Here is a 27,537-nt window from a genome sequence, read left to right on the forward strand (position 1 = left end):
GAACTATATGGGAAAAGGAGCCATATGGGACAGGATCTGCAGGGGAAAGGAGCACATGGGATAAGATCTGCTGGGAAAAGAAGCCATGATGGGATCTGCAAGGGAAAGAGGCCATAATGGGATGGGATCTGCAGGGGAAAGAGGCCATAATGGGATGGGATTTGTAGGGCGAAAGGAGCCACATGGGATGGGATTTGCAGGGGAAAGAGACCACATGGGATGAGATCTGTATGGGGAAGGTCGTCCATTCCAATTTTAGCAGAAATCCTTTAGTAATAATTTTTAAAAATTGTAGAAAAACCATTTAATACAATATGACTGACAGTGACTGGAACAAATGGTACTGGACAGGAGAGTGAAGGTATAGGAGGGTAAGAAGGGGAAAGAGATTTTATTTTAAATTACTTGGATTTTTTGATTGAGGAAAGTGCGTGTAAGTGGGTGTGGCTAATAATATGGGTGTGGTTACAGAAGGGGTGTGGTTTTCAACTGGATGGGGTTTATAGAGAACCTGTTGTTAAAAATTTGAATCCCACCCCTCCCTGCACCCACCGTTACACTTCCGAATCTAATCTTCATATAAATGAAATACAATTTTCAGTGCAATGGAGCACAGATAGTGGTGAAATAGGTATCCTTGGAAATATTTTACATTGCTCTATCCTTGCCTAGGGAAAATGTTACTACAAGGTTCCATTTAAGTGTTTTTTTTTCATTTGTCAATTACTGTATAGGGTAATGATGCTCAAAAATGCATCTGAACTCTATATTGGTGAGATGTGTACTTACTATATAACCCTTGCAAACTGCAAAGAAGCAGGGTCTATATAGAGACTGTTTACAATTAAAGGGGCTATCCGGAACTATTTAACTTATGAAGTATATGAACAAAGAACTAACAGGCAGGCAATTGCTAACTTACCTGCCTGTTGTGCTCGGCACTGGTTTGCTGGCTCAGGGCAGTCACAGACTGCTCTTATTGGCGGTTCAGCAGCTGATAGAGGTTCCTCTTCTACTCTGCTGACGGGGCTGTAAATCAGCATGATGTTGGCAGTAATGCACCAGCGACAGAGCAGCCCGGAAGAGTAAAAGCTGCTCTATTGACGTGGAGCAGCAGAATCACCAGCAGGAGCGGTCAGTGACCGCTCTGAGCCGCTGCCAGGTAGAACAACATGTAGGTAACAACCTTCCTGTCAGTTCTTAGGTCCATAGTAAAAAAAAATGTTATGGACAACCCCTTTAAGTAAATGTGTTTAGGGTGTATATAACAAGATTAGTCAACAGGGACTACAGTTTCATAGGAGAGAGTATCTTATCTATCTCCAATTCCATAGGTAAAAACAAGAAAAATACAATTCTAGTCTTCTTTTCAATACTGATGATTAACGTGTAAATTTTTGGAAGTTCTTAGTGTACTGTGTACTTTTTCCATGATCTATTATCAATTCCCGACTGATGTGTTGTCCTTTAGTAATAAATTCAGCACAGCCATTTCTGCCTTCACAAAAATTTGATATATTTTATAAATTCTATCTAGGTTCAAAAACAAGAAAATATATGAAAAACATTCATTTCAACAGTTAAAATCCATGGCTAGCAGTATTATCATGAACTTTCAAGGTATCACATAAGCTTTAATACATTAGTTTGTGTCAAAATTGGCCCATGTGCAATTACATTGACTTTTTAATGGGTCCAGCCCTTCAAATATCATAAAAGGAAAAACTAAAATAAAGTTAGATATAAATCCCAAGCTTTATCGCAAGAGCTTCAGTGTGTGCAGATAACAGCATCATGAATACCGTAAATAGTGACCATAAAAGTCTGGAAATATTAAGGGTCAAGACCATAGACAATTGACTGATGGGGTTCGGTAGCTGGCACTCCACCACTCCAATGGTATAATAAATATGTCTGGCACTATTGCATGTTTTGTGACCTTTCTAATTTTAACTTTGGCTCTCTCACACACATCTTCAAGCTAATGCTGAAGGCAATGCCCTAGTCTTCTATTGTGCTGTTCCCACCATTTGATCAGTGGAGGTCCTTTGTCCCAATAGTCATTTATACATTTGTAGGAGTATAAAACTATTACTATTCTATATTGATTATTTCTTAAATTCTCCTAGTGCTTAAAGCTCTGCTTTTCTGATAGAGATTCAATTTCTTTACATAGACAAGGTTTAAGGGTTACAGTCAGTTTGCAAACGAGTGGAGCAGAAGTGCCCAACTAAGTGCCCCTATGCCTCCGATCTTCTCTCATCTATAGGAATCTCTACACCTCTTGCTTCACTCTCTAAGGATAGCTGAGCAAAGACAATCAGCTAGCTCTGAGTTGACCACTTCTGCTCCTTTGTTTTAACGATCAGAGGGTCTCAGCACCTGAAACAATCAATTTTTTTGTAACTGATAGGTACTATTGATGAGCTACTGTGCTCAGCACCGCTCAATTCTCGATCGAGTATCGGATTGCTATAGATGCTCGGTACTCAATCGAGTATGGCGTGGGTGCTCGATTTTCCATCCCGTATATTTTTTCTGTCATTTTATCAGAAGCCCCTAACTAGACGACAGGGCCAGAGAAAGATGTAGAGAGATGGAGAGAGCGAGAGAGAGGGAGAACCCTCCTGTTAAGGGGTTCCGGAAAAATGTGCAATTTTTCCATGGACTTCTATTATACTCGTAAGTCGAATCGAGCCCGTCCAACCTGCTTGATTGGATTACTGAGTGCATCTGAGAGAATTAAGACATAAGCAAACCGACAGGAAATTGGAACTCAACGCCAGTCTGGTTTCCAGGACGAGAGACAGAAAAGCGTCTATAAAAAAAGGAAAAAAGTGGGAAGCTTATCAATACTGGGACTTCTTATGCAAGTCTTGATCCTATGGCTCGCTGGAGTCAGGTATGCCAAGTTTATAAACTAGCTATTGTACACTTTGTAACATTTTTTCATCATTTTCATTACATCTGCTTGGGGGTAGTAAATTGAGAAATTCTTGTTTATATCCACAGAACGTTAATCCCATCATGTCCAAGTGACACAGGTATTCTTAACCAAGTCAACACCTTATGTCCTGCAGACTTTCATAGTAGCGTTTGCTCATAATGACATATATCTGTTATAATTGAATCAACCTTGATTTCCTTACAGTGTGAAAATGACAAGGACATAAAAGTAGATTATAATTGTGCATAATCTGACATTGCATAGAAATGGTCAGAGTACAGTAAGATACTGAAGCGACATAGGACATGGGCTTTATACGATTTTAACATGAATTAGGGAAAACATTTCAACCAGCGATTGATGGTCAGTAGAAATATTATGACTCGGGGTGTATGTTCACCCAATGTTTGTAAAGTGGATTTGGAGCGGGTCCACTCTGTAAATGCACCCAGACAAGGCTCAAAAGAAGAGACATATGCATTTCATTGTAAAAATCACTTTTGAGTGTTATTTAGCATCAGGTTTACAAACTCTAAAAAAGTGAGCTGACCATTCTTTAGGCATTTTCCACTTGGAAGACACTTCATACTTTTGAAAGTTTTATCAACATTTTTGCTTGAGAAACATTTGTGGTTTGGCCTATGTTCAATGGAATTTAAAAAAATATTCAGAAAATACCACTAAAAAGATGCCCTAAATTGCTGGAAAAATACTCCAAGAAAATCTGCCAAAAGTGCTCAAGAAACAACTGGACACCACTGTTTCCCTGAAGCCGTTTACAGTTGAAAATTTTGCTGAGTTCGCCCGCCTGGAAAAGTTGTCATGTGCCCATACTATTACTAAAAAGTATCATCATGATGCCTTATAAATGCTGAATCAGATGGCATATTTTAATTTTACTACATAGGGACCAAAGTGTAATACAGGAGATTCCCATGTTACTTCATATTACACATAGAAAATGTGTGGGCTTATTTCCAATGGGGTAAATCTGCAGAGAATTGTCTCACCCCCAAGTCTGACCCTTTTTGTCTGAAGGGATACCTCTTATTTAAAAAAATATTATTAAATTATTAGAAGGAGTACTTTAGGAGACCTTATGTAAAAGCCAAAGCAAAAAGTAGCTAAAAAGAGCATGCCCTTCTGTCCTACACAGATAGCCCATGGGGATTAATTTCAAGGGGTACCTAGTAATATTTCATTTTCTTTGTGGTGGATCTGCAGGAGAACATAACGATTGGGGCCCGATTAAAGGGAATCTATCAGCTGGTTTTTACTACCTCCTCTGAGAGCAGCATGATGTAATGGTAGTTCAAGAGATCCTGAATCCAATGATGTATCACTTAGTTTACTCAGTGCAGTGGTTCTGACACAGAGTGTTTAGATATAGCCATGCAGCAGAGCTAAAAATCTAACCCCACCCATACCTGGATTTCAATGTACAATGTCTATAGACAGTGAGCTGCTAATCACAGAAGAGGGCGGAGTCAAACAACATGGCACCAGTAATGATAGTGTTGTAGTGATAAAACAATCAGTTTTAGTAACAAAAAGCACAGGAGGTGGCATGTGACAAATTATTGAATTCTATATTTTAACCTCCACCTCATGCTGTCCTCAGAGTATGTAGAGAAAAAAAAAATCGCTGAAAAATTTCCTGTAAGACTGTTTTTTCATACTTCATTAAGTGGCATGGCATCTTATGACTGGTGTGCATCTCTCCAGAAATGTTACTTCAGTCATTCACATGTCTGGTGTAAGTTATGCCACGAAAGTGGTGTAACTTTTGAAGAATTTTACCATGTCCCTTCCTGTGTATGTTATGCCCAATCTGAGGGACTGGTATCAAAAGTTTTAACATTTATGCACAATTTTAAGTTTGTCAAATTTCAAAAGTGTTTTATGCAAGAATTTTGGTGAAAGCACTTTGATGATTCGGGGCCTTGTTGCACTATTACCCTAAAATGTGCAGCTACTCACTAGTGGATCCGGTTGTAAAACACCCTGTAATCAGCTTACTGTCACAGGCACCATCTAACAAAGAGAGGTTGTCTAAAGCTCACAGAGAAAAGGAGTGATTATGATATTAATAATCATTATTATTAATATGCTTATAAACATATGTGACAAGCTATTTCTAGCAATTTGTGAATACAACTGATCCTGAGGTCTCCAAATGAAATAGGTTATGTAAGATTCATCATTGAAGATCACTGATTTTTTTCCATGGAAGAAAAATTTGGTGAGATTTGTACTAAACACTAAAGGGAACCTGTCACCAGATTTGTCCCCTATAAGCTGTGGCCACCACCAGTCAACCTTTATATACAGTACAGCATTCTAGAATACTATATATAAGAGCCCAGGCCACTGTGTATAACATTAATAACAGCTTTTATTATACTCACCTGCAGGGTGGTGCGGTCCGGTGAGCATTGCTGGTCTCAGTCCGACGCCTCCTCTCTTAATGCAATTGCCATTCTTCTTCCCTGCTCCATGTGGATAACTCGTCCTACATCATCCACATAGAGTCCGCCATTGCGCTCCTGCGCAGGCGCACTTCTCTCTGCCCTCATGAGGACAGATCAAAGTATTGTAGTGCGCATGCGCGGGTGTTCTTTGACATTTTCCAGTGCCTGCGCATTACAATACTTTGCTCTACCTGCAGCAGGGCAAAAAGAAGTGCACATGTGAAGGAGCGCATTGGCAGACTCTATGTGGATGATGTAGGAACGCGTCATCTACATGAAGCAAAAAGGAGGACAGTGATGGAAGAAAGAGAGGAGGCTCCAGACCGAAACCAGTGACGCCCATCGGATCGACCACGCCACAGGAGAGTAAAATAACAGCTGGTTTTTATGTTATACAGAGTGGCCTGGGCACTTATATACAGTATTCTAGAATGCTGTATATAAGAGCCAACTGGCGATGGCTGCAGATTAAAAGGGACAAACCTGGTGACAGATTCCCTTTAACATGGGCAATGAAAACATGTCTAGACACCTCACACCTGCCTGAATAGACATTTTAGGATGAAGACACTGAAAGCACATACTGTTTGAAATGATGGTGACCATAGGCACATGATGTTGTCCCACCTTGCATACCTCGACATGTAAAGCCAGTGACAGCTGTTACAATACAGATGTCATCCAAATTATAGAAGAAACATATATTGTTAGACTGTTATGTAATCTCTACATCCAGTGGTGATCTGCATATTTCAGACATTTTATTTTACTAAGGATACTGTTCCTGCACATGACTGTTTTTAACATATGTCCATTTAAATAGCAGCAAGTTAAAAGGCCCCTACTTCCGTCCCCCAGGGCCGATATGGCTTGCTATTTCCACTGGTGCTTGCTTGCCGAGGACTAGACGTTGCAGACAAGGGAGAAGTAATAGCTGTTGCAGAAGCCGCCATTGCTGCTGCTGCTCCTGGTGGAAGTAAAGGAAATGTTCCAGCAAATGACAATGGAAAGCTGTGCGCAGCAGCAGCTGCCGCGGCATGTACTGTGGCTGAAAGTGAGAGCAAAGAGGTAGAGAGAGGAGGAACACCTGAAGCTACACTGCCCACAGAAGGCACTCGCAGAGCAGCGTCTGCATGAGCAAATGTCGCTGTGAGAAGGGCAGAACCATGTTGTGGTGGTAGCTCTGTATTTGTGGAAAGTCTGCAAGGCATGTTCTCAGAGGAAGAGAGTCCATTTTGTAGCAAAGAAGCAGGAAGTTGATGGAAAGCTGCTGCCCAGTGATGAGGATGCAAGGAATGCTGGTGCTGTGTCATTGACGTCATAGCTACTGCTTCCCTCTGCGAGGCACATGTGCTAAGATGAGAGACTAGTCGAACTCGAAGGGGGTCTGCTGTGTCCAGGCCTTCAACAGAGCTAAGATACCTTGCAACTTCTGTTAGACACTCTCGAAAACCAATGCTCATGAAATCCATAGCCAACGCATGGGCATCAAAGTAACCTACAAAAAAACAGATGGCAATCATTTAAGTGTACTACGACACATATCCTAATCAGAAAATATACACATTGCCGTTCACCAAAACTGCAGGATGATGGTCATGAATGTGTGCAAAGGAAACATGAAGGAATTAACCCTAGCTACTAATTAGGCCATGTATTAATTTATGGATTGAAAGGTAAACTGGATTTGTTTTTGGTTTCGATTTAAGGGATTGTGTGGTTTACAGGAACCCTCTCATGATGAGTGTCTGATGAGTTTTTAAGGTTACAGATTTTCTATAGCATTTCTGCATTTCTTAGGTAAATTAGAATACTTGGGTTTTTGATACTGCACTTTGTCACTTATTGGTATGTCATGTTTTAAATAAAGCTTTTTTGTTTTTGATACTTGCGTGTGAGTTTTTTTGTGCAGTGAATATATGCAGCATCAAAAACTCAAGTAAAACTCATCATGGGAACCTTTTTCAAAAGGTTGTATTGCACTTATAGTTGGCGGAAACTTTTAAGACAAAAGAGGTTGTTCAAAAATGACAACCCCTTTAAAGAGGTGGTTCACTACTTTGCAATAGTGGCCACATCTCTGTAAAACTGATAGGGAAGGTTTTTTCTAAATACCTTGTTCAGCCAATTCTGCCTCTGAGCGGCGCTATTTCGGTCCGCTCATCCCTATAAAGTGACCCCCCTGGGCTCCGTGACATCTGAGATCCGGTGATGTCAAGTTAACTTCCAGTTGACCCTAAGTTGCCAAGGCCGGCACTAGTCTTCCTGAGTGACTGAACTGTGGGCGGCGATTCACAGCTCATCACAGTCCAGCGTCACAGCCCAGCATCACTCCTGCTTGCGACATTCTGCAATGAAGGAGAGACACGCGACATGCTGCGCTGTGATGAGCAGTCAAACTCTGCCTACAGCCCAGTCTCTCAGGAAGACTGGGGCCGTCCTCGGTGGTGTCTGGTCAATTGGAAGTTGATGTGACATCACCGAATCTCAGAGATCAGGGATCCCGGTGGTCACTTCATGGGGATGAGCGGAGTGCAATAGTGCCGCTCAGAGGCAGAATTGGGTGAACAAGGTATTTAGAAAAAGCCTTCCCTATCAGTTTTACAGGCATGTGGCCACTATTGCAGAGAAGTGAACCACCTCTTTAGGTCCCATCCTTTATGAGACTACTCAAATTTTTGTGATTTCCAAATAAACACTCTAATAGCTACAGTGAGTGATCGAAATGAAACCTTCATTTTCAGCTCTCATATATACAGCCTTTTGGATATGAGCTACCAGTAGTGACAAGTGAGGACTCCCAAGCTCGAGTTCTCAGTACTCGTAACGAGCAGTTGATGTTCGGATGGGTGCGACTCGAGCACTGAGAATAATGGAAGTCAATGGGGTACTTGAGCATTTTTCCAGGAAATCTTCCAGAAAAAGTCTTGAGTCCTGCAATGACATCTTCTATACTCGGGTGCTCGGGACTCGTTAAGAGCAGTTGGATGCTTGCATGTGCGCGACTCAAGCACTTGAGTATGTTGGAACTCAATGGAGAACTATAGTGTTTTCAAGGAAATCTTCCAGAAAAAGGAATGAGTCCCGCATTGACACCTTCTATACTCCGGTGCTTGGGACTCGTTAAGAGCAGTCGGATGCGTGCATGGGCATGACTCAAGCACCTGAGTATATTGGAATTAAATGGGGAACTATAGCGTTTTCAAGGAAATCTTCCAGAAAAAGGCTTGAGTCCCACATTGACATCCTCTATACTCGGGTGCTTGAGACTCGTTAAGAACAATTGGACACAACTCAGGTGCTCAAATTGTGCCCATCTGAGCATCCAACTGCTCATTACAAGTGCCGAGTACCCGGACATGGTAGTGATGACTCATCACTAGCTATCAAGTAAATTCCAATAAAAATCCTGTAAGTAAATGACATCGATAAAACTGCATAGCTGCATGTTACATCGGCTATACATAGTGAAATAGGCATGCATGTTAATTGCAGCAAATCCATAACAATTATAAAAATAAGGTAAAAAAAATTGTAACCCCGACCTGTTCTCCTGCAGGTCAGGGAAATTACCATGGAGGGGATAAGAGTAGAGCATTGTGCTATGGAAGAGTGTTCTACTAATATAATGTATCAGAGGAGCGCTTGGTAACAATACACTACTGTGCTTGAAATTAAATAATACAGCACAGAAAAAATTAAGAACAGCAGTTCCCAAAACTCCTAAAAATGTATGGTGGTGCCTCTCGTCTTGTTTTGTGGGGTAGGGACATTCCAGAGAAGCTTTCCCATGGTAATTCTGATCTGCAGTGTCCCTCCCTGGCTTGCTCACAAACACACGCACACACAAAGATTAAAGGCTCTGAATGAAGGGAGCTCCCACTCCTCTGTCTCTACCGGGCTGACATTTACTTGATTTTCATGCCGCGACCGTTCGGGAGACTAGAACATATGATCTGCTTACTGCTATATTGCAGGATTTAAGACATGTTTTGTCACTTAGCTGAAAACTAAGAACATCTTTTTTGTGGAATTCCTTCATCTTAACAATCTAATAGAACAGATATAGACTATATGCAATAAACATGCAAACCAACTCAAGTGATGCATTTCCTGACATAAGAGCCTTAGAACTTTATCGTATGTAATTATGTGTACAATTATGTATGTAATTGTATATGTTTATAATTAGAAGCTAAAGAGGATGTAAATATATTACTGCTCATACTGCGTTTCAGAAGCCAACGTGCTTGTCTCATAGGTTTCTGGACCCCAAACTGTAGACATATTCCTTCAGCCCAAATCTGGATTAACTCTTTGGTGTCAGTTGTGTCTCCAAAATACAAACATTATTAGCTATTTGAACTATAAAATTAGCCATAGTGCATATACAAAATCACACAGGCAGTGACTTGTGTGTTATACAATACTAGAATATAACAATATGTATATATATATATATATATATAAAATAATATATAATAATAAGTTTTATTTCTATAGCGCCAACATATTCCGCAGCGCTTTACAATTAAAAGGGGACATGTACAGACAATACAAAATAACAAAATTAAGATACCAGGAGGAGAGAGGACCCTGCTCGTAAGCTTACAGTCTATGAGGAAATAGGGGAGGCACAAAAGGTGAATGGGGGAGAATATCTTGTCATATATGGTACAGCCATCGATTTAATAGGGTATTCAAAAGCAGCTGCATGAACCCGTTGGTGAGAATTTATACAGGTACAGGGGACAAGAACTGGAAGTAAATTTTTTGAAGGGCAGAAAGAGACTAGATTAGATCAAGGCAGTGAGATGATAGGCTAGTCTAAAGAAATGTGTTTTTAGGGCCCGCTTAAAGGTGTGGATGTTGGGAATTAATCGGATTTCTCTTGGTAGTGTGTTCCAGAGCATAGGCGCAGCTCGTGAGAAATCTTGAAGACGGGAGTGGGAGGTTCGAATTGTTGAGGATGTCAGTCTTAAGTCATTAGCAGAACAGAGGGCACGGGTGGGGTGAGAGACAGAGATCAGGGAGGAGATGTAGGGTGGTGCAGAACCGTGGAGAGCTTTGTGAGTGAGAGTGATAAGTTTATATATATATACACATGTACACTATATTATCATACTATTAAATATCTATTACATGATTGGTACCAAGTACAAGTTTCTCTAAATGTCACTAATTATGAATATTAAATATTATTTAGTACATGTATAATTGGTTGAGGAAGATTTAACTTGATAGACGTAAGTCTTTTTTGAAGCTATCTAACTATGTGGATGTATTAGGCATCATGAGTTTTTGTGCATATTTTCGTATTTTTTATAGAAATCTCACGCCCAATGTCCTTCTTCTTTGTTACCCAGTGTAGACTGACCAGCATTGCAAATCTGCAATATGTTAATTTCTCTTGTAGGTACGCTGAGTTTTCTGTGCAGAATTTCCCCACTGACTTGCGTTAGACGCAGAAAATCTGCAAATAAAATACACACCTGCGTTTTTAGTGTGTTTCTGGAGCGGAAACACATCAAAAATGCATATAATCTCTCAGCACGTAAGTATATCAATAAAAGTTTGTCAAAGCCAAATACAAGGAAGTATCAAAATCAGAGCAGCTTTATTTACAGCATGACATATCAAGAAGAGTCAAAAGGCAAAAATGTGATAAAAACACACTTTGAAAAAAGCACAGAAAAATGCAATGAAAAAATGCAAGTAACCTAATGTAAATAAAATTGCAGAAATGGTGCCGAAATTCTGCAACATCAAAATCTCCAAAGTATATGGAAAATAGGGTCATATAGACTTTAAACATAAACTACTCTTTAAAGCTATGAAATTTTATTATGTAAATTAAAACAAGACACAAACAATATACACCATACCTATACAATGCTAGTGCACAGGTATAAAGAGGAGGGAAGATGACAAGCTGAGAAAAAAACACTCACTTCTGTGCACTATCTATCTGCGGAGGTCGGCACTGTAATAAATGCGAATTGGCACCCCCACTCTCCGTCGACTGTCCCTTATCTGCCCTAACTGACCCTAACAAAATGAAGTGAGAAAAAGTGCTCGTGCCTAATTAAACATATTTCTAAATGACATTGGAAGTATGCTTGTGATTGTTGTCCTGCTTCAGAATACATTTTGAGCCAATCAGATGCCTTCCTGATAGTACTGAATGATGGGTAACTATCTGACAGTATTTAGGATACCAAGAATGGAACGTTAAGGACCAAATTCACAATGGTCAGCCAACAAAAATTAGTGCAGTAAATGATAGACACAACATGGTTACTTCCCTTTGAAATTGAGAGATTTCCAGCTTTGCAAGCAACTCAGAACTAGCTGTAACCAGTGAGGCCCAAATTACTCCCTCTCCTGTTTGGTGAAATCTACTCAGAAGTGGTCTTCGTTTTAGAATTGTGGCAACAAGTAATTAATCCACATAGAAACAAAACAAGGCCAAGTGACTCAACTATGCATGAAAACATGAAATAGGGTGCACAAAACTGCCCAGAGGTCTTCTGGACCAATAATATCTGGCTGTTACATAAGGCAGTTTGTTCACTTAATGACTGGAAAATGATACAATAATGAGTGTCTGCAGGCAACAGTGAAGCACCGTGGAGGTTCCCTGCACATTTGGGGCTATATTTCAACAAATGGAGTTTGAGATTTAGTTAGGATTAATAGTATCCCTAAGCACATGCTTATCCATCATGCAATCCCATCAGGGAGATACCTGATTGGTTCCAAATTTATACTGCAGAAGGACAATAATCCCAAACATACAATTAATGCCATCCAGAACTATCTTCAGTGTAAAGAAGAACAAAAAGTCATGGAAGTAATTATATGACTTTCACAGGCCCTGATCTCAACATCATCAAGTCTGTCCTTGCTCAAGCCTACAAACACAGAAGATCTATGGTTAGTTCTATAAAGGGTGCTTTACACGCTGCAACATCGCTAATGAAATATTGTCGGGGTCAAGTCGTTAGTGACTCACATCCGGCGCCGTTAGCGACATCGCATCTTGTGACACCAATGAGCGACGATCAACGAGTGCAAAAACATGAAAAATCATTGCTTGTTGACACGTCGTTCATTTCCTTAATCTCGTTGCTGCTGCAGGTACGATGTTGTTCGTCGTTCCTGCTGCAGCACACATTGCTATGTGTGACACCGCAGGAACGACGAACATCTCTTTACCTGCGTCCACCGGCAATGAGGAAGGAAGGAGGTGGGCGGCATGTTCTGGCCGCTCATGTCCGCCCCTCCTCTGCTAATGGACGGCTGCAGTGTGACGTTGCTGTGACGCCGCACGATCCGACCCCTTAGAAAGGAGGCGGATTGCCAGCCAGAGCGACGTCGCAGGGAACGTAAGTCTGTGACGGGTGTTAGCGATGTTGTGCGCCACGGGCAGCGATTTCCCCATGTCGCACAACCGACGGAGGCGGGTATGCTCGCTAGCGATATCGGTACCGATATCGCAGCTTGTAAAGTACCCTTAAGATGTGTGGAACAACCTTCCTGCTGAGTTCCTTCAAAATCTGTGCACAAGTGTATCTAGAAGAATTGATGCTGTTTTCATGGCAAAGGGTAGCTACATGCAATAATTTGATTTTGTTTTCTTTTAGTTATCTTTTTATCTACTTATCTTTTGTTCACTCAGTTTGCATTCTGTTAATTGATAAAAATAAACTATTAACATTTCTATTTTTCAAAGCATATTTGCCATGCAGCATTTTTTCTACACCTACCTAAAAATGTTGCACCAAATTGTATATATTTGTAAGTGTCACAAAATCATGTTTGCAACATATTTAAAATACACTGGCCAATTTCTTTAACCCCTTCCTAACTTGGGATGCATAGGATGTAATTGTAACATCCTATATCGGGTTCACATGAATGACGTGAGCTCAGGAGCTGAGCCTGCACCATACCTGTCAACAGTACTGCCTGTACCAGCAGTGACAGGCGATAGCTCTGATCGCTTCACTTCTGCATAACCATGTAAATGCCACTGTCCATCACTGACAGAGGCATTTATATGATGGTTATTCTGGTAGCTGGGGGCCTGTTGAAGTCCCGATTACTGCCATATTAGTCTTATTGGCCAACCATTTTGAAAGGGTACTATTATTAGTTTAGGAACATTTTACAAGCAAACTAGTTTTCATGATAATGAATATAAGAACATTTTAGAGGAGACGAACGTTCAGTTCTAACAATTGGAATTGCATCTTTACAGTTAGTTTCTTCTTCTCCTACACTGACACAAGGCCTGGTCTGCAGGTTAATCTTCCGATTCCGACCTCTTTACTTCTGTCTACAGTAAAATCCTATTCATGCTTACAAAGACACTAATGTAGCAATAGCAATGGGGATTAGTTATAACCGCATTTTTATCAATTGGATGGCCTCACGGTCCGTGAACAATAATAAAAAGAAGCACTTAGTAAACAATGTGGTAGGACAGGAGTTAAAAAGAAACAAAAACTGTGCAACCTCCCTGTAGAACGTAAATGTCTGAAAAGTGACCGAGGAACCTTCTGCTCATAGAAAAGCTTCAGGAAGTGAATTTCTATGCTGTGATAATGACAGGAACAATTATTCTCTCCATTTCCTTCATGGCCATTGTGCATCTGTACATACATCACTCTGTTCTTCTTTGTGCCCCTCAAAAACTGTGTGGGCAATAAATGGAGCTCCCCTCCTGCACTTCCTCCTTCCAGGCAGACACCACGTCGTACAATTGTAGGCCTCCGGGGCTCCTGTTTATTTTTTCCAATGTTTGTGTGTTTGTTTTGTCTCTGCGCACAGATTTTCGCCGGCTTTGCAAAACCCCAAACAAATCTGCGGCTGGACTGTCTGTGAATGAAGCTTTTACTCCCACAGTGTTATGAAAGCAAACACAAGCCCAGGGTCAAGTGCTTCTTTTGTCCCTGTAGTTCTTTCCCACGAGTTCAATCCTACCATTAGCAATGATTTCTACTCCTTTTATCTGGATCCACCTACCAGCATTTGTCAAAAGGTTGTTTGCTTACAATGCAAAGCTCATTTACAGTGCAAAGTACAGACAGTAAAAGGCTTACCTTTACCTCCAGTAGCTTGCAGCATCTTCAAGTGGTCTACTGTCATCTGGAGAATTTCAGCTTTTTCTAACTTCGCAGATCCCTGAAAGAACACATAGTGATTAATGGGGCCAACATCTAAGAATATAAGCTATCATTTATGGTGAATAAAGTCTTTATTATTCCACTATCAATATACTGTACAAAAAAGTACCCATTTCTATGTTTCTGTCCAATAAAGGCAGAAGAAGCCCGCCAGTGCTAGGCTGTCCATTGCCCACAAAGTGACCAACCGCAGGGACAATTTTTTTCTCTGCAGCTCTTACCTCGTGGATCTGTCACAGACTGTGGATTCCAGTCAATTGACCACTATACCTATCCACAGGCCTCAGCAATCAGGTGATTGAAGAATGAGGTGTCATCACTTTAGGACAAGCACAGACCACTGGCTGAATCCATACGGGTATTAGCTCTGAGTATGGATCAATTTGTTACTTTAAAATCATCAAAGTCCAGAGAGAAACTCACCACCTTGTTACTTCATCACCGCTCTCAACATCTTGTTCAGGAGACCGGAAAACCCTTCGGCCACAGCTGGGTAATACTACAAATCCAAGAAAAATATTTTGGTGTGCCTTAAAATCCAACATATTTCAAATTCATAAAAACATCTTTACAGGTCTGGGAAAGCAGTCCATGTTGACACGTTTTGATCTGGTATGATTAAGGTCGTCAGATGGAAACGCGTCAATATGGACTGCTTTCCCTGACCTGTAAAGATATTTTTATGAATTTGAAATAAGTTGGATTTTAAGGAACATCGAAATATTTTTTCTTGAATTTGTACTTTAAAATCATTCCTGGAGTTGGCAGTGTAGTTTTCAATGTGTAAAAAAAACATTTTTAATTTCCAGTGTAGAAGCCATAGTAAAGTTTAAGAGATTGGCTAAAATACGGCCTATCAGTCTCATGTATGTTGTAATGACATTAGAAACATTGCATTGTGATGAAGAACAGGTTTTTTTTATATACATGTGAAAGGTATCTCCTATGTGTAACAATAAATAATGCACAATGATTACATGAATGGTAGAAATATTCTACAAATCTGGATCAAGAAAAAGGATCCCACATCATGGAAAATAGCATAAATACAGTCATAGAGAAAAGTGTTGCCACCCTTGAAATTTTTCCAGAAAATAAAGTATTTCTCTCAGAATATTTTCACAATTAAACATGTTTTGTTATACACATTTATTTCCTTTCTGGGTATTGTAAAAAAACACAAACAAAACATAGAATAAAAGGCAAATTAGACATAATTTTACATTAAACCTCCAAAATGGTCCAGACAAAATTGTTGACATCATTCTATATTTGTGGGTAAACAACTTTGTTTCAAGCATGTGATGTTCATTCAAACTCACCTGTGGCAAGTAACAGGTGTGGGCAATATGAAAATCACACCCAAAAGCGGATAAAAAGGGGAGAAGTTGACTTAATGTTTGCATTATGTGTCTGTGTGTGCCACACTAAGCATGATGAACAAAAATAGGTGGAGAGACCTGTCTGAGGACTTTAGAACAAAAATTGTTGAAAAATATCTCCAATCTCAAGGTTACAAGTTAATTTCTACAAATCTTGATGTTCCTTTGTCCACAGTAGACAAAGTACATAATCAAGAATTTTACAAACTATGACACTGCAGCTAATCTCCCTGGACGTAGACGGCAGAGAAAAATTGATGAAAGGTTTCATAAATGTTCTGTTCATTGTACAAAATGGTCAGTTTCCCTTCAATGTTATCAAATTGCATAACTTAAAACAAAGGAAAAAAAACACACTTTAGAAAGCAGATATGCAGATGGAGACATTATTTTCTATGTATAAGAGAAGCAAGGGATGAATCTGTTGTAGCAGTGAAGCCAAGGCTGTATACACAAGACTAACCACATCAAAAGATCATTCTATAACAGTCTTCTAACTCCACTAAGGTCTCTGAAAAGCTGCAAGTTTTGTGCATGATATAAGACCATGTATTACATTTCATTGTATCATGTTTTCAGAAAATGTTTCCAGTAATTGTAAAAGGGAGTTGTGTTATGGATTACTAAGGCTGATGTAAGAATATTTCAAGTGGTACCCTGCTAGTGTAATGCACTACAGCCGTGATACATTGCATCTAAATGAAAAAGTATCCTCTCTAGAGGAACTGCATTCTTAGCAAAAAGAAAAAGGATAGGCACACTGTTAAAGGCTCAAGGAAAGGGTATGAAGCAGTGGAATAAACAGAAACCTGGTTTCATTTTTGCTTTGCTGTTTTAACATGTAGACCAGTATTTCCAGTACCTAAATAAACTTAACTTACAATCTGTCATCATGTTTTCGCTATGTAAGCTGAGGACAGCATGCTGTATGAGTTAAAAAACAAAAAGCAACTGTACTTCTCTTATCAGTGTGTGTGCAATTGTTTATGTAAACTAAAGGGTTTATTACCCTGTGACTACCATTACAGAATTAGAAACTCACATGCAGGGCAGTTCAACACACCCCTTGCTGTGATTGACACCTCACAGTCAATGGACAATCTCTATTGAGAGCCTGGTGTGGGCCGAGGCAACTCTGTTGTGTTCCTGAATCTTACTTCTCTGATTGTGTCAGAACGGCTTCAGCCAGTAATCTATGTGATACAGCGTTGGATTCAGGATCTCTTTGCCTACATAATGTTGCTTTCAGATGAGATAGAAAAAATCTGTAAGCAAGCTGGAGATAACACATTGCTGACATATTTCCAATTTGTGGATTTGGGCTAATAAGGTCTCCATGGATGCAAAATAATTGTTTCGCCCACCCAAAAAAGTCAAAAAGTTAAAAACAGGCAACACTTGGTCAGTTTCAATGAATGTTCACATTAAAGAAGTTTTCAAATATCCTTTCCAAGTCAAATACCAGGTCTCTTCCACTACTTGGGTCTTGGTGTTTTTACTGTACTGTATTAGTGATGTTATGTCAACTGCACACATCAACACGGTAACCATTTACTGAGCTCAGAAGCTGGGCCGAGGTAGAGAAAAGGAGCCACCAAGCTCATTGATTGGCTACAGTGGTGATGTGTGGTGTCAAAATGACATAACTCTGCAACCAAAATACCAACACCCAGGTAGAGGCGAGAAGCTGGCTCTGGACCTAAGAACAGTGAGTACTTTCTATGTGGGTTATTTTAGAGCAGGGATGTAACTACAATAGGTGCATGGGTTGCAGTCGCACCCGGCCCTGGAGCCTAAGGGGTCCAAAAAGTGCATTTGGCCTATATCTATATCAAAAGACTAATACTATTAAAGACTTGCAATATTTGGGGGCCCCGTTGGAGCATTTGCATTGGGGCCAATGAGCTTTAAGTTACACAACTGCTTAATTATTATTATTATTTATTATTATCATGGGTTAATCGCAGCACCCAGCTGCGACTAAGCCCTAGATTGGTAATAGCAGGAGTCTGAGACACCCCCATCACCAATCTGTAATAAGTGAAAAGAAATAAACACAAATACTGAAAAAAATCTTTATTTGAAATAAAATACAAAAAACACCCTTTTCACCACTTTATTAACCCCTTAATTACACCCCTGCAGGTCCGACGTAATCCACATGAGGTCCCACGATGATTCAGGTCTACTACATCTGAAGATCACAGCGAGCGCCATAGAACAGGACTGCTCGCTGTGAGCACCAGAGAATGAATGAGCTGCACGATCAGCGGTCTCTTCACTCAGGTGATTTCTGGTCGCAGCTGGTGATACCTGTGACCGTAAATAAACTGAGTGATGTCACCGCTGAATACGTGGCTCACTCATTCTCTACGCTAGACCCACAGACCAGGTCTGTGATTGATTGCAGTCAAATGCTGTCACTCAGGCTGGGGGGCGGATCTAACTGCAACCAGTCACAGATGAAAGCAGCCTGGGAAGTGGAGGAGCCGCAGGAGCATACAGCGGCGCCGATGATTTGGTAAATATAGTGCGCCTGCTCCAATCCCCCTATTCCCACCACCATTTTTAAGTGCCGGCCAGATACCCTGGATCAATTCTGGGCAGGAACCGAGTTTTTAACCCGTTAGACCTGCCGATCCAGGGTATGTGCGAGTCCACCTGTCACTAGGGTGAAAAACTGTGGAGAAGCGCTTAAAAGAATTGACATGTTCATTCTTTTCATAACGCAGCAAAAACAGAGGTATTTCACAAAACCGTCAGGAAAATTCTGGACGTGATTTGTGTGTGTGAGCATGAGATTTCAGAAATCTCATAGACTTTGCTGGTACTGTAAAAGCAGCGTTTTATTAGCATGGATTTGCATAAAACCAAGGCAAATCCACAGCTAAAAAACGCTGCAAAACCACTGCAAAAACGCCCAGTGGGAACAGAGCCTAAAAAAGATTTATGAGCTATTTTTTCAACAATAACAAAGTAAAAAGTATAGGTGTAATAATATATGACTATGATATATTCGGGGCCTGGGGATGTGGTTGTGGTTATAGACACCGGATACTGACCAGTTCATGTGGGCTCAGGATCAAAGTCTTTGAGGGCTCATATATGAAAAATTCTACATCTACATTCTACCTGAATCATTTTTCAAAAGCATGCTTTGACTATATAAAAAAGAAAAATATATAAAAATCAAAGGCAAATCAGGCCATAGACATTAGATTTCTGGTGAGAAACATCATGACTTGAAGCATGATGTACTGACAATGAAATGTTTGTAGGAATTGGCAGTTAGGTCATATGGCAACACGGATGGTAAAAACGGAAGGTGCCATAAGTGCAGGTTTTTCTTACCAGACGTGTGAAGGGAATCTCACATGTTAAATATGCCCTCATACTCATCTCAAAGAAATAATTCCTAGTTTTCGCACAAAATAAATTAAAATCTAAAATGTTAGGTACTGTCTGCAAAACACAATAACATACCGGTAAACGTATTAAAAATGAAATGTTGTTGATTATTTTTTGTTTCCTGAAAACTAAAATTCTAAAATTGGGAGATTTACAATCAATCCAAAGAATTCATCTGAAAGGACTTACATCTACAAATGGGTTATGGGATCTATTATTGGTTAAAAAAGGACAACTATAGCAATTAGTGTAAAAATAAGGTGAGATACCAGCCAAAAAGTAAATAATTGCTATCGCATAGTTTAGAAAATTGTAAAATCTGTATTATAAGGTTAATAATTTGGTTAATTAAATATTTTCCACAGTCTAGGAATGATTGGCTGATATTTTTATGACGTATTTTCCGTCATCCGAAATGTTTCAGCTGTACAGGGGTCAGCGGTTAGATATGTGGCTATTCTTCATCCACAATTGGATTTTTTTTTACTATTATATAGTTTTTATAATATTTTTGATTCAAATTATTTAAAGTTTTATCAGTTTGATCAATGTATTGATGTTTAGAAGTCAATAAAAAGGAAAAATATTCCCAAAAATCAACCTCCATGTTAGCAATGAATGTAAAATAGAAAAAAAAGTAATTCTGGAATAGGATGCTCACTTCTAAAATACAATCTCACTTATGAAATATGATAGGTTTCAGAATGGTTTCTTCAGAGGAAAACTGAGGCAACATGAACATTGTTATCCCTGAGGGAAAACAACAACCGGACTGGAAACATTTCTTTCCTACTTTCATGATCGGATTATGTTTTAATAGTTTTGCCACAACAAAGCATTTAATTGCAGAGCATACTCGGTGCCAGATAAGGCCACATGCAATAGTATTTTAATGAGCCTAGAAGAAAACCAGCAAAATCAGATCACAAGTGTCGTAAAAGGGAATTGTAGGAAACTACTCACTTGCTTTTCAAAAGCGGTCGGCACAAGCCGCCTTAATTCGGAAAGGCTGTTGTTGATACGATCTCTTCTACGTTTTTCTATGATCTGTCAAGAAAAAACAATAGGTGATGAGCCTCGAAAAAAAGCAATGCTATCTGATTATTGTACCCTTCACATCTGGCAAAATTCTTACGTTTGATTTTGGAAACACCAAGGACCCGGTTCATCGTTTGCTTTTGTTTTCTAATCACTTTTATTTTTTTATTTTGCGTTATTTACAGAATTTTTGTTTGTGGTAGATTCCTTAAAATTGTGTATGAATTTTTGTGAAAAATCAAAAATAGGGCTTTTTTCCCGTCATTAATCATTTTTGCGACTTTTTAGAGCCCCCCCACAAATTTCAGGTTTTGTCCTTTGTTGCAAAAAATGCTTTAAAATTACTGGCGTGCATAGAATAATTCTAGGGGAAAAATTTAATATATTTGTGATAAATTTAAAAAAAAAAATGCAAATAATCAGGTGGAAACAAAGGGAAATCCTAAATAACACCCACAGTGATCAAATAAAAATTAAACAGGTGAAGACATATAAAATAGACATCTAAAAAGGCGGAAAAGGAAAGATAAGTTTGGTGCATATAGCAAAAGAAAGGATCAAAACAGCAAAATCTCAACAAAAACAAGTGCAGTAAAGGGCAATAAAGAACGGTTCCAGTGTCCTTAGTAATCCATAATGAGCTGTATTATGGGGCTTTCCTCCAATAAAATAAATAATTCTAGGGGAGTTTTTTTTTAATTCTCATATTATTGTTGAATCCAACAGAAAAACTTCTACATAAGGCATACAGATGTTTAGTAAGGCCCCATGGAATATTCTGCACACTATAACTTGATTGAGCCCTTTTTACATACTTCTTAATGCTTATTTAGTGTGGGCATAATCATTAGTACCATACAGCGATTGACATCATTTACATTAATCGCTGTCTGCAGTGGGACTCAGGTACACACATACACTGTGATCATGAATGGTAGGAAATCAGAGAACTTGGAAAAAGCCTACACAAGCACAGACAGAACATACAGACTCCATGGAGATGTTGTCCTTGCATAGGTTTGAAGCCTCAAGCCACAAGTGTTGGGCCCAATGGCCATAAGGTAGTCATTGGTACTACTATGCTCGGTACTCGTTAAGAGCAGATGGATGCTCAGATGGGTGAATCTCAAATACCCGAGCATAATGGAAGTCAATGAGGAACCTGAGCATTTTTCAAAGAGATTTCCCAGAAAAATGCTAGAGTCCCCCATTGACTTCCATTATACTCGGGTACTTGAGTCGTACCCATCCGAACATCAACTACTCAGCACCCGAGCATGATAGTTCTTGCTCATCACTTGTCACTGGTAAAAGTCAGCAGCTATGATTTAAATTTTTCCTGTTAGTACTTATAAGGGATAGTTGATATGTAAACTATGCATAAGGGTTAGAACCACCACAGTGTAAAATGCACCTTGCACTACAATAGAAGGGCTAATAGAAGAAAAGTTCAGACACAAATTCTAAATACTCAAGTTGGCATGGTAGGTAGGCTTCTAAGAGGAATATGGAGTGGGCTCGTTAGCAGAGCCAGCATCATACCCAACAAATGCCATGTGTGTTACATAGCTGGCATTTTCCTATAACAGCCATGGCCACAACTTGTTCCGATTGCTGCTGTTTATCATTTAGATGCTGCTATAAATTACTAACAGCAGTATATAAATGCCCTGCTTGATTAAACACACAATAGCTCCAATCCAATCCCCCAAGCCACTATCGTAGGTAGCTAATGGGTAACCATTACTGCCAGGGACCTGCTGAAAGCCCCTATGTGGGCCATTTTAGTCCTTCTGTGAACCTTATCCAGAAAGTTAGCCTTATAAGAGACCTACGATTTTGCTATTATATAATATTATAGAACAACTGATCACAAGGTCAGGTTACCTAGAAAAATGTTAAAATTAATATATAAATATATTTTGCATTGTTATGTCCACAAAGGTCTATCAAAGTATAACATATTTACACCATTCATTAAATGCTGAAGACAAACAAACGGAAAAAAACCCCAAAACAATATGCCAGAATTAGTGTTTTTTGATCATTGAACATTCCCAAAAGAACACAATAAAAAGTAATAAAAAGGTTGGAGGTACTCTAAAATGGTATGAGTAAAAAGTACAGGTCAGCAGGTAAAAAGAATTCTATATACAGTTCAAAATAAAAGGGTTATTAGTCTCAGGATATTGCGATACAAGCAAAAAAAAAAATCTTTTTTTTTTTTTTGCAAATTTTTGAATTTCTTTTTACAACTTACAATTATAAAAAAAACTTTAGAATTTTAGTAATTGCCATAATCGTGCTGACCTAGAGAATCATATTGCGAGGTCAACTTTATTGTTTAATAAACAATATAAAAACAAAACCAAACCCCCCCAAAAAAATGACAGACTTGCATTTTTTTTTTACTTTTTCCCCCCACTGGAATTTTATTTTTCAGATTTCAGTACATTAAATGGTAAAATGAATATAATTTACAAACTAAAATTCATCTAAAAAATAACAAGTCCCTATTGTTGATGGTAAAACAAAAGAGTTAAGGGAAAAAGAGATAGTAAGCTTGAAAAAAAAAATGACTGGCTCCTTAAAGTGTTAAGCGACTATAAATAAGTAATGCGAGCCATGTACTCTAATTTGTATGAGTAATATCTGAATATATTTCATATGCTATGATGCTGTACTATTTTTAGAAAAAAGAAATGCTCAGTATTATACTTTAATAAAAATGGCCCTGGAAGGATCATTTCACAAAGTGATATGTAAAGTAAAGTTCTTACCCCTCTCCGCTTCTTCCTAGCCATGATCTGTGATGTTGTCGTCGGAGAATGTGATCGAATTAATGATCCACTGCTATGTCTGTAAGAAAAAATACAAAACTATCGGTCAGACTCCGATGCTGCTACCAGCACTGTCATGATATAAACAATACACATTTTATTACATAAAAGTGCGCATTTTAGACAATGTATCTTGCATCTGAGATTGGCACAACTGGTGACACATAAAATGTATATTTTTTGTGATTTTCCACAGGACCGCAGGTGATCCTGCTGCTTTATTTCATCTTAAAGAAGCACAGCCCAACAGTTACATGATAATTTTATCTGTGCAACATGCAACATATGGGTTATAAAGTATCTACCTATTGTAGTAATCATCGATGTACCTGATCTTTTTGTCAGGTAAGTTTAATTACGTGATTCCTTGATGTCCTTTGTATGAGTTGGATACCATTATGAAGTAGCTCAATTAATTACAACTAATCATTCCGAGATTTGACATTTAACTCCTATGGTCTACAAAGTCCAAGAAACAATAAGGTTGACCTTTTATATCTGTGCCACCAAAGTAACAATGATTTCATTTATTACAAGAGTTTAGCCGGACTTTCTCATGAGCATGGCAAGATTTCAGGCCTTAACGAGAAATTAGTGTTTTCCTAGTCTTTCCTGCCTTTAGGAAGAACTAAGAAATGGACAATATTCTTCTACACTCACAATCCCTAAAAACTTGACCATGTCTGCTCACATAGGGAGCTATATATAGAAATTATAGGTAGGTAAATTTCTGAGGAAGTAATGTTAGAAAATGGTAATGTTAAAGGAGGGGTTTACATAAAATACGGAAAACTTAAGAGGCGCTGCAATAGGAGTGGCAAACCTTCAAAAAGGGGCAAATTGCATTTAAAGGTGGAGAAAGGCAATAGGCCCCATTTACACCTGCATTAGCACCACAGGTTAATCATTTTAACTGTGCTGGCTATTTTTTATGATAAAGCAACAGACACCTTAATATAGACCCATCACTCTCATTATACTCAATGCTATGGATCTGGCACTGTTTTTGTCCATCATATGGTGTTCTGTTTTTCTGTTCTATTAGTGGAAATCCTAACTCTGGTGTGAAACTAGCCTTAGAAGGGTTAACAAGCAATTTTTTTTTTTAAGAAAAGTTTCCATCATACATGAGCAGAGAATCATGCTTGTTCAGTATAGTGTGCATGTATATGAAGATGTAGCAGAGCTAAGTATGCCACTCAACTTTTTGAAGCAGCATCTTTTGGTTAGTATCTCTCGATTATCTCGCCAACATTATATAATGTGGCAGGTTTACCTGTAGCACTGTGCAAAGGTATCAGATTGTAACATAAGCTCACATTGCAGAAAGGCCTCCATCATACGTCTGTATAAAACACGTACGTGAAAAAATAGTATCAGCTATAGTCAGTGTGCCATCCATGTGTCCGTATACCATCAGGGTCATCATTGTTTTTCTTGGATTGCTATAGAAATAAATATATTACAAAGGTTATCCTATACTTTGCAATGTTAAATATGTACAGCACATGGATGGTACATGGATCACAATGATGTCATCCATGTATGTGTTTTTCTCAGACCCATAGACTTGTATTTTCCGGGGGGGAAAAAAACAAACATGTTAGCACGCTCATTGGTTATAATGGGAATCTGTAAAAAAAATGCATAACACATGTACCGGAAACACAGACGTTTGAAGGAGGCCTAATAGAGTGACTGATTAATAGGGGTTAATCTGCTAGACAACCTATACTATTATCAGCTTACTGTATTCACACTGACACCTGGCGACAGGCTGCAGAAAGGTAGTGATACATGGATAATTACTGTCATGGCCAGAACAAACGGCCCATTACACTGCAGACTGACAGAAGTCACAGCACACGTCTACAGAGAACTGACGCTTCCTGCTGCACAAGATGAGGCGACAGACTGAGTCTCAATGTACGGCATATTGACTGGATCTGATTAGTAGATGTAAAAACAACTGCAGAAAAGAAAGCACAGAATATCTTAAAAACATAACGAAAACAGCTGACAAGTTGGGTGATTATTTTATATGTCTTATGTGCAATACCCTAAAATGTATTAATTTATACTTTCATTCTGTAACTGATACAGAATATGAATAATTGAATGCATTTCTCAGCCACAAATTAAAAAAAAAAAACCAAACTCTCCAAAACCTCCAGGCAAACTCCATAACAATAAATAAAATGTACATGTTTTTATATATATATATATATATATATATATATATAAATATATATATATATATATATATATATATATACATATATATACACACACACATATATATATATATATACATACATATATATATATATATATATATATATGAACACGCATATATATATATATATATATATATATATATATATACAGTTAGGTCCAGAAATATTTGGACAGTGACACAATTTTCACGAGTTGGGCTCTGCATGCCACCACATTGGATTTGAAATGAAATCTCTACAACAGAATTCAAGTGCAGATTGTAACGTTTAATTTGAAGGTTTGAACAAAAATATCTGATAGAAATTGTAGGAATTGTACACATTTCTTTACAAACACTCCACATTTTAGGAGGTCAAAAGTAATTGGACAAATAAACCAAACCCAAACAAAATATTTTTATTTTCAATATTTGGTTGCGAATCCTTTGGAGGCAATCACTGCCTTAAGTCTGGAACCCATGGACATCACCAAACGCTGGGTTTCCTCCTTCTTAATGCTTTGCCAGGCCTTTACAGCCGCAGCCTTCAGGTCTTGCTTGTTTGTGGGTCTTTCCGTCTTAAGTCTGGATTTGAGCAAGTGAAATGCATGCTCAATTGGGTTAAGATCTGATGATTGACTTGGCCATTGCAGAATGTTCCACTTTTTTGCACTCATGAACTCCTGGGTAGCTTTGGCTGTATGCTTGGGGTCATTGTCCATCTGTACTATGAAGCGCCGTCCGATCAACTTTGCGGCATTTGGCTGAATCTGGGCTGAAAGTATATCCCGGTACACTTCAGAATTCATCCGGCTACTCTTGTCTGCTGTTATGTCATCAATAAACACAAGTGACCCAGTGCCATTGAAAGCCATGCATGCCCATGCCATCACGTTGCCTCCACCATGTTTTACAGAGGATGTGGTGTGCCTTGGATCATGTGCCGTTCCCTTTCTTCTCCAAACTTTTTTCTTCCCATCATTCTGGTACAGGTTGAGCTTTGTCTCATCTGTCCATAGAATACTTTTCCAGAACTGAGCTGGCTTCATGAGGTGTTTTTCAGCAAATTTAACTCTGGCCTGTCTATTTTTGGAATTGATGGATGGTTTGCATCTAGATGTGAACCCTTTGTATTTACTTTCATGGAGTCTTCTCTTTACTGTTGACTTAGAGACAGATACACCTACTTCACTGAGAGTGTTCTGGACTTCAGTTGATATTGTGAACGGGTTCTTCTTCACCAAAGAAAGTATGCGGCGATCATCCACCACTGTTGTCATCCGTGGACGCCCAGGCCTTTTTGAGTTCCCAATCTCACCAGTCAATTCCTTTTTTCTCAGAATGTACCTGACTGTTGATTTTGCTACTCCAAGCATGTCTGCTATCTCTCTGATGGATTTTTTCTTTTTTTTCAGCCTCAGGATGTTCTGCTTCACCTCAATTGAGAGTTCCTTAGACTGCATGTTGTCTGGTCACAGCAACAGCTTCCAAATGCAAAACCACACACCTGTAATCAACCCCAGACCTTTTAACTACTTCATTGATTACAGGTTAACGAGGGAGACGCCTTCAGAGTTAATTGCAGCCCTTAGAGTCCCTTGTCCAATTACTTTTGGTCCCTTGAAAAAGAGGAGGCTATGCATTACAGAGCTATGATTCCTAAACCCTTTCTCCGATTTGGATGTGAAAACTCTCATATTGCAGCTGGGAGTGTGCACTTTCAGCCCATATTATATATATAATTGTATTTCTGAACATGTTTTTGTAAACAGCTAAAATAACAAAACTTGTGTCACTGTCCAAATATTTCTGGACCTAACTGTATATATATATATATATATATATATATATATGGCTCTGGCAAGCATTAAGAGACCACTGCACACTTGTCAGTTTTTTCTGATTTTTCTCTTTATATTTATATTTTTGAGTAAAATGTAAATTGTTCTTTTATTCTATAAACTACTGACAACATGTCTCCGAATTTCCAAGCAATAAATTTTGTATTTATTTTCTGAAAATGATAAATGGTCAAAGTAACAAAA

At 38.8% G+C, this 27,537-nt stretch overlaps 1 protein-coding gene across 1 annotated transcript in view; it reads right to left on the reverse strand.

Annotated features, from left to right (window-relative positions):
* Window positions 1-1,118: 1,118 nt before the first annotated feature.
* Window positions 1,119-27,537, reverse strand: part of HEY2 (hes related family bHLH transcription factor with YRPW motif 2) — a 36,575-nt gene continuing 10,156 nt past the window's right edge. Inside the window, exons 2-5 of the mRNA XM_075339942.1 lie at window positions 23,218-23,296; window positions 20,363-20,446; window positions 14,526-14,607; window positions 1,119-6,916 (exon numbers count right to left, since the gene is read on the reverse strand). Of these exons, the coding sequence (XP_075196057.1) occupies window positions 6,249-6,916; window positions 14,526-14,607; window positions 20,363-20,446; window positions 23,218-23,296 (913 nt within the window). The 3' untranslated portion in view covers window positions 1,119-6,248. The remainder of the gene's footprint in view (window positions 6,917-14,525; window positions 14,608-20,362; window positions 20,447-23,217; window positions 23,297-27,537) is intronic.

This window comes from Anomaloglossus baeobatrachus, chromosome 3, assembly GCF_048569485.1.
Source record: "Anomaloglossus baeobatrachus isolate aAnoBae1 chromosome 3, aAnoBae1.hap1, whole genome shotgun sequence".
Taxonomy (NCBI): Eukaryota; Metazoa; Chordata; class Amphibia; order Anura; family Aromobatidae; genus Anomaloglossus; species Anomaloglossus baeobatrachus.